The 8,774-nt window shown below is 53.8% G+C and overlaps 1 protein-coding gene across 1 annotated transcript; it reads left to right on the plus strand.

Moving 5' to 3' along the window:
* The first annotated feature begins 7,759 nt into the window (after positions 1-7,759).
* GUITHDRAFT_155412 (hypothetical protein) lies at positions 7,760-8,367 on the plus strand. Its single transcript, XM_005822671.1, has one exon. The coding sequence runs from the start codon at positions 7,859-7,861 to the stop codon at positions 8,252-8,254; it is 396 nt and encodes a 131-aa protein (XP_005822728.1). The 5' UTR covers positions 7,760-7,858; the 3' UTR covers positions 8,255-8,367.
* The last annotated feature ends 407 nt before the right edge of the window (positions 8,368-8,774 follow it).

Consider the following 8,774-nt stretch of genomic DNA (forward strand, 5'->3'; position numbering starts at 1 on the left):
AGTCTTGTCATTTGACAACTCAGCCAAGGGATTTGCAATCGCTCGACTTGTCGTGCCAGACCTGACAGCTGTCTTTGGCAACATCAGCTTAGTGTTGAGTGACAGCAATGTGTTGGTCACCGGCTCCTTGCTCGTGCCTGTTCCTTGCAATCCAAGCTCCATCTGCCGATCCGCAGGCATGGTCAGGAACTTTCCCTTGGGGCTCCTGCCATCATTCGATCCTTGCTCTCCGGCGATGTGTATCAACCCGTCAGAGGTCAGCACCCCCCAGCTGATTCATGCCTACCCTTCAGCTGGGCCAACAACCGGGGGGTCCCTAGTCACGCTGACGATGCGGAACTTGCTTGTCTCCTTACCAGAGAGGATGCGAGTGTATGCGAGGAAGCAAAGAGCAACGGAGTACGGGAGGGTCGTTAATGTCCAGCAGCTGGGCGATTATTTCCTGGTCAATGTCTCTACGCCGCCTTCTCCTTCGGGGGCAGATCACGTGACCGTCTCTCTGGACTTTGACGCTGACGGGCTGAGTCAACGAGTTACCTTCGACTTCCAGTACCTCGCCATCTACCCGCAAGGTGCGCGAGTGCTCGAGCTAGCTCCAGACAGTCTCTACGCCGTTGACTCTTCCCTGTGTGCCCAAATTGGTTCTGCTGTCTACCAGAGCATCAGCTTTGTGCTAGAGCATGTTAGCTTTGGGTCGAATGCGATTGATGAGAAAGCGTTTACTCTGACCATCAATGGAAAGTCGACACCAATTTCTGTTAGCTCGATGGTGCCATTGTCATCATCCAAGTACTTCACAAACTTCTCTTTCGACAGCTGTCAATTCTCTCTGACGTCAGATCAGGCTAGCCTTGTGATACTCTTCTATGGGAATAGACTGCTTTCAATCCAAGCCCCGCTGATTTCACTGCCGCAGCTCAGTATTCAAATAGTGGGGTCAAAGAATGTGTATGCCGGGATGACGGGTCAAACCATCAATTTGATCGTGAGCGGTTTTGTTGGAAGTTCAACCACATTCACAGCCTCAATCGCAACGAGCGATGGGAAAAACTTCCCTCTTTCGTCATCCAACGGTCAGATGGCAACCTGTAACACACTCCCGACTTGTCTCTTCCAGAGAGTCAGTGTGGTTACTGGAATCATTGACAACGTGTTCACCAAGATGCCTTCAAATGTCTCTTTCTGCGTTAATGGCAACCCGTGTGCTACTGCAGAAATTTTCCTAGCCCCTCAGAATTGGATTCAGATGGTTGCAGTATCACCTTCGTTTGCTTTCCTTGGAGTTGAAACTAGTGTCATGATATACTTGAGGAGTCTCAATCAATTCTGGTCGTTATCTGAAGTCTTTGTTTACCTGGACGACTACTACCCGCTGAGACATTCTATTCAACAAGTGAATTCAAGCATAGTGGCTCTCAATGTGACCGTCGCCCCGCAGTACTCTTCGAGACAGACGTCTGGATTCGTTTATCAGCGCGGCTTTGGGATGGAAATGAACTTTGCTCAGTTTGGTTTCGAGTACGTAGAAAAGCAGATTCAGACCTATCCAAGCTATGTGTTTGCAGAAAGGGAGAACATCGTGCAACTAAGGCTTTACTGGGGAATCATTGTCGAAGAATCCGATCTGAAGCTCTCCTTTGACGATCAGCCCATAACTACTTTCCAGGTTGACTCGTCTACTCTACAGGAGACTGTCATCAGTATGAAAACTCCGCCTGTCAGGAGGTACGAGGGGGATGGTGCTCTTGTATGGGGCAGTGTCAGCGCCAAAGGCCTGGCGAGAAGCTTCTCTATCAAGTTCGTTTCTCAGAGCCTTTACTTGTCTGTCAGTCTGAGTGACAGTCTACCGGCGAATTATGTCTTTCACCTTGAAAGCATCAGCGCCTCCTACTTGCTGGAACGGTTGCTGGTATATCCAGTGGGTCTGCCCTTGTGTCCAACGATGCCTTGCCCTCCCATCTCAATGCAGAGCATGGTGGTGAACTCGAGGCAGGTACTGCAATTCAGCCTCGCATCTACCGCGTTGAACGGAACCGACCGAGTTGAATTCTCAGTCTACGATGTCAACAACATTTGGCTCCAAAATTTGACCGCCACCTTACCACGAGACTCTGTATCCATGAAACTGATGGGAGCTGAATTCTGCGAGGTCTGCAACCCTGGTACGATCTGTGCGGTTAACGGAGTATGTTGGGATGGTGCTGCTAGCGTTCCTTTCTCTTGGTATCAGGGGGCCAGAGCTTTGGTCGCTCCCGTGAGCCAGTCAGGGGCTGTCACGTTCAGCATTGTTTACACAGAGCTGAAGCAGAACCAATACGAGCTCTCCTTTGCACTCAAGACTGGGAAGTTCTACTCTAGTGTGATCTCCTCAGAAGCTATCAGCGAGAATGAATGGAAAGTCTCGGCGCTGATTGCTCCCTCGCTGGCGCCGGGCTATCATTCGTGTGCAATCGAAGCTCGCAACCTGAGAACCGGAGTGAAGCGATCTTCTTCGTTCGGTCTTGTTCTCTTCACTCAAAATGTCACATGTGCCAGTGGCTGCGTTGGGGGAAGCAGCGTCACCTTCAGCGTGCAGGAGCTGCCGGCTGCGAGCTTGCGATCTTTCAACTTTGAGCTGTCAGGCTCGCTTGTCCTCGGGTCTGCCATCAACTCCTCGTGGCCCCTTTCCTTCTTCTCCTTGGCACCTGCTGCATGCCCCGGCTGCTCCTACTACCAAGGGAGGTCAATGGCTGTGGCCAGCCTGAGCTTGAGCGGCTTTGCGGGAGGCAAGCAAGTCTTCGTATACACGTACAGTCAAGGACCACGAGTTACCAGAGCAATCCTATCACCAAGCGGATCAAGCTTAAAGGTGTCGTTTGATCAAGACATCTCTACTTTGATACAATCTTCAACGTCTTCATGCAACACTATTCTGGGCTTTATTCCAACCATAGCTTCATTCACCTGCTACCTCGCTGGCTCTAACAGCGTCTACGTTGAGTTCAGCAATGCCTCGTCCGCGCTCCCTGGAAGTCTTGTTCAGCTGCTGCAGACAGTCTCCCCGAGCTCGCCGGCAACGTCAAGCATGGTCGAGTTGTCAGCGACCCCGACAGGAGTGAAGTACCTCCCCTCTATCATCGGCTCCTCTGAAATCGATTTCTGCTCCTCGCTGCACCTGAGAGCCTCGCTGGAGAGTCGGAGAGTGAGCAGATACATCTGGTCCTGCTCGAACAACAAGTATTTGCACGACCTCCTCAGAATGTACCAGACTGACACCATCAATGTCAACCTTGACGCCATGGTGTTCAGAGGACTCCAAGATCAATACATCATCTCAGTTCAGGCTGTCGATGTGTTTGGCATCACAAGTGAGATTGGTCAGCACACTGTGAGGCACACTCTAGATTCTTCTCTGTTCGTGGTGATATCGGGCAAATCAGTGTACATGCGGGATGAAAACATCCTGCTGCACTCTTACTTGTCCCCGTCGTCTTGCTTGGGACAGTTCAGCTTGACGAATGTTTCCTGGAGATTCCTGTCATGGCCCACAACCTTTGACATGAGCTCTGCTAGTCTCTTGAACGAAAACAACCGAGTAGATCTGCAAATAGGGGCCAACACACTGCCTGACGGATCCTACCAAGTGGAAGTTGCAGTATCGCTATTAGATCGACCCTACGTCTCATCAAGGTCGACCTTCCGCTTCCAGGTCAGTGGGGGCGCCACGTCCCTGCATGTGCTGGGGGGTTCGCAGCTGGAGATGTCGACGGACCAATATCTGACGTTGAACGTCTCACAGTCTAACCACGCGCCCGTTGCTTTCTCTTGGGTCTGCTCACAGCACATCCAAGGGGCTTCGTTTCCCTGCCTTGACCAGTACACGGGAATGAAGCTTGTCCTCCCATCCGACACCAACCTGACCATTGCTTCTTACACCCTGGTAGCCTCGCCCTATCCTTACTCGTTCTCTGTTGAGTGGTATGAAGGAAACTACTACCAACGGTCAAACGAAGTCAGCGTGACCGTGAAGAGTGGCCCAACTTTACAGGTAGCGATAAAGGACCTCCTGCTGAACGGAGAAGTTTTGCAACGAGAAATGATCAAAGTCAACGCTGGCGATAGACTTTCATTTGAAGCCCTGTCATCACAATCAGCAGCCATCTCCTTTCAGTGGAGCATGAGCCCGTCGGTCAACGGGTTCTCTTTCAACAATCTTCCTCTCGGAAACAACTCGGCTCTCTTTGCGTTCGTTCCATCTGATGTTGCGCTGCTAACCCGAGCATCTGTGTACTCTATCTCTGTGAAGGCGTTCAGTGGTGGCTACAGTGGAGTCGCCGTGATGCAAGTCTACGTCAACGAGCCCCCCACTCCAGGAGTCTGCTCCTGCTGTATCAACTCAACCTGCCCTTGCCCATCGTCCATCAAATCCCTGCAGGACAAGCTTCTGGTGTCGTGCAGTGACTATACCGACGAAGACCTCCCGTTGCTGTACAACTTCGGCTTGAAAAACAAGGACGGGCAGATGTGGTTTGAACCAACTTTGATTCCATACAAGACCTACCTGCTCGCTACAGGTTCACAGACCATCCAGATAAGTGTTTCAGATAGCCTGGGAGCAACTTCGGCGATCCAGACTTTGACGTTCACAGGCGATTCATCGGGCAGCGATAGTCTGCTGAACTCTACCGCCCTTACCATCCGGGAGTATGCCTATCTTGGCAGGCTAGATTATGTCAGCCTGGTCTCTTGCTCTCTCTATCAGATGATCGGATATCAGAATCTTTTGACTTGGCAGAAACACAATTTGTTGGACTCTATGGTGGCTTCGCTTTACACTGCACTTGGAAACAGGATATTCAGCGCATCTGTTGTGGGCGAATATGTCTCTGTGACGAATCTCTTTTCAAAAGAAGCATGTATGATTTCCAATGGTTCGTTCTTCAAATTACTAGAATCAGCTCAATTTGCCAGTAATTCCTTCCAACCAAGTCTTGACGATAGTAAGACGCAAAGCATCTCAACGAACTTCATTTCGATCATAAGCAACCTCATGGATGTATTTCAACAAAGCTGTTCTTCATACTCTCTAACACCCTTGCACAAGTTTACATTCCTGCAAAGCTCCAGGATCACAGAATTCAATGTGATGAAGAGATCAGCTCAGTTTTATCTTCCGGGTGAGTTGCCTCTCACGGTCCATGTCCCCAACATCAATGCTACAACTGTGGTGCAACATGTCAATTTGATGACCGACGTGCGGCTGACAACCAGCCCGAGCTCTCCTGAGACCTTCCTCATTCCTTCTTCTGTGCAACAACTTGACATGTTCCTTCAAAACCCGGTGCTGGATGCCATACAGGTGGAGGAGAACATGTTGAGTGATTTGACCGTGTCATTGAGCGGGAAGATGTCTTCTCTCACGCTCGCTTACCATGACAGCTTCCAGCCTCTAGTGCTGCAGAACCTAATCGACCCGATCCTGATCAACCTTCCGTTCGACGTCAAGACTGTGCAGGCACTGATCTGCTCTACTACCTCGGCGTCAGGTCAGTCAGACTGTACCTGGTGGCCTCAGAGGCTGGGGTGTGCCTTTTATGACCCGACGAACAACAGCATGTCGTTCCGCGGGTGTTACTTGCGCAACATGAACGAGGTGGCCGCGACAGGTGTCGCTCAGTGTGCCTGCAACCATCTTACCTCCTTCTCTCTGCTCATCAACACGTACGTGGCTGTATGCGGCGACGGCGTCATACAGGGGTCGGAGGGCTGCGACCAAGGAAGTCGCACGGGAGGCGGCTGCTCCAACAGCACTTGCCAGGTCACTCAAGGATGGCTGTGCCTTGGGCAGCCGAGCGTCTGCTGCGGGCCTTGTCCTCCTGGTCAGCAACGCATCGGATGCTCCTCGACCTCAGTTGGCACCTGCCAGAACTGCTCGGCTGGGACGGCCAAGTCCGTCTACGGCGCCTTCGACACTCAATGCAGCCCCTGCCCTTACGGCACTTACTCTCTCAGCGGAGCTCAATACTGCAACAACTGGCTGGTCTGTCCTGCTGGGTATGAGCGGACAGGAAACTCGTCGACGTCTGCCGGCACGTGTGTGGCTTGCGCGTATGGGTACTACAACCCGATCCCAGACTCTTCGTGCGAACAAGTCCCTGCTTGCAACCAGACTGAGTTCCCGGGCTCATACAGGACCGCCTTCAACATCTCGTATGAGGGGGTATGCCTTCCCTGCTCTATCGGCACATATCAATACCTGGGGAATCGCATAAGCCCCTGCCTCACATGCCCTGCCTACAAGACAACCCCCTCGAGCGGATCGTTTGGTAAGAGCTCCTGCCAGTGTATAACGGGGCTGGTCGAGGACCCAGCCACAGCTGGCTGTGTTTGTGATCGGTACAAGAACTCGTCCGGAGATGTTGTTGCTGGGTTCTTCGGCACCGCAGGTTCTTGCTCGCCCTTCTGCAGCACAGTCACATCAGCAACGTCGATTTACACGGGGCAGGTCAACAGCTCTCTCCCTATCACTTGCATCAACGGAGCGTGCGCTACCAACGCTAGCGACACCATCTACTATGGCTCCTGCGTTTGCGATCGTTACTGGTTCGGGTCGAGTTGCAACGTAGAGGCCAAACCCGCGTACACGTCTGGATTCGTTCCTCCCCAGAGAGACAAGGCGTCTACCTGGAACTCCAGCTTCTCGTCCATCTTCTTTCCTGCAGGCGCTGTCCCAGCTGGGGTCTCGCTGACCTTGGATATCTACACCTACGCGGAGCTGATCGCCATCGGAGCGATCCAGAGCCCTCCCGCGGGAGTCGCTCTCTTCTCAGAGCTGCTAGACTTCGGTCCATCAGGGACCAAGTTCAACTCGCCCATCACCATGACGATCAAACTCTCCGGAGAGCCACCTGGAGGAGTCGTGAACATTGCCTTCTTCGACCAAAGTACACAGCAGTGGGAGGCTCTAGTGTCAACCTACGACGCTGCCAGCATGACTGTCAGCGCTCAGGTCGATCATTTCACCGTGTTTGCCGGGTCAAATCAGTCAGTGACTGTTACAACTACCACCACGACAACGGCGGCACCAACCACACCAGCCACCACCTCATCTCCGGGCTCCCCCCCCTCCTCCTCACCAGGACCTTCACCGTCGTCTCCCTCTCCCCCAGGCCCCTCCCCTCCCCCAGGCCCATCACCCCCCACCTCCTCCACTTCCCCTGGTCCTTCTTCAAGTCCTACTTCCTCACCTGCCGGCGGCACCACCACGACCAGCAGCAGCAGCAGCAGCAGCAGCAGCAGCAGCCCAACCGCTGCTGCTCCTGGGCCATCAACAACCGCGGCTCCCAGCCCACCAGGTGCGGTCAGCGGCGGGGGAGGAACACCCATTGGCGCCATCGTGGGAGGTGCCGTTGGTGGTGTCGTGGTCCTGGCGGCCGTCGTCGGCTACTTCCTCTACCAACGCAGGGCACGAGAGACCATCCCTGTGGTCCCTGTAGTGAGCGCGTCCACGGTGATGGTACCGCTGCTGTCAGAGGAGGGCGAGGACGGAATCGCTACCGGAGAGAATGCCACAGAGGAGAGCGGGACAGGACAAGAGCGAGAAGGGTCGCGAGCTTCTACCGACGCCAACGCTGCTCGATCCAACATCGAGTCGAGCCAGCAGCCGGCAGAAGGAAGTGTCAAAGGCACCGCTGCTTCCTTGGAGGCCCCAGCTGAAGACCAAGAAGCACACGAGCAATCCAGTGCTGAGCCTAGTAACGCTCTAGCTGAAGGTTCCGAATCCAAGGAACTGCAGAGGGAGGTGCAGCAATGGTCAGGAGAGCAGTCAGCTGGGAGCCGAGAAGAAGGAGCTCCTTTAGACACGTCGGTAGAGCACACTATGCAAAGTGAGATCTCGAGCCATGGCTGGAGAAGCCCCGAGAGCGATACAGCAGCAGGAGCAGGAGCAGGAGCAGGAGCAGGAGCAGGAGCAGGAGCAGGAGCAGGAGCAGGAGCAGGAGCAGGAGCAGGAGCAGGAGCAGGAGCAGGAGCAGGAGCAGGAGCAGGAGCAGGAGCAGGAGCAGGAGCAGGAGCAGGAGCAGGAGCAGGAGCAGGAGCAGGAGCAGGAGCAGGAGCAGGAGGAGCAGGAGCAGGAGCAGGAGCAGGAGCAGGAGCAGGAGCAGGAGGAGCAGAAGGAGATTCCAGCGGTCCAGCTGATAGAACTCAGAGTGGTACAGCAGCTCAAGACCCCATCGCCTCCATCGACCTCTCCATCAATGAGCAGGCAAACCACTGAGCAGAATGTCACTATGACATCTGATGTTCAATAAGTATGATGTCAGCCTAGTGTGTGTGAACATGATGACCTTACAACTTGTATAACCTTTAGAGTACACTACGATGCTTCTGATTCGGTCAGCCCTCCTTTCAAACTCTCACTATCCATCCGAGTACTCACTTGAAGGTCCCAGCATATCCAAAAGTTGTTTTCTTGTTTGCTACTCAACTCGCGAGATTTCACTCAACTTTGAGTAAAGTTTACTCAGCAACTCCGAGCCGTCTCAGTGGTACTTTTCTTTCCCAAGTTGACTGAGCCGGGGCGCCGGGCCCGTCGGCAGCGCCCCAGCCCGTCTCAGAGCAGCAGATGCTCCAGCTCCAGCTCCCCGTCGCCGCGAGTCGCCATCGTGACCGCCCTTACTACCTCCCTCATCGCCCACGTCACTCCCTCCCTCACGGCGTTCTGCTGCTGCTGCTCGTGCTGCTTGTGCCTTCTAAGCAGCTTGCTCTCAAGCTCCGAGTCGCCGCGAGTCGCCATG

The sequence above is a fragment of the Guillardia theta genome (genome assembly GCF_000315625.1).
Source record: "Guillardia theta CCMP2712 unplaced genomic scaffold GUITHscaffold_121, whole genome shotgun sequence".
Lineage (NCBI taxonomy): Eukaryota > Cryptophyceae > Pyrenomonadales > Geminigeraceae > Guillardia > Guillardia theta.

Coding starts and splice junctions, on each gene's coding strand:
- GUITHDRAFT_155412 (XM_005822671.1), top strand. CDS start 7,859: ATGCAAAGTGAGATCTCGAGCCATGGCTGGAGAAGCCCCGAGAGCGAT.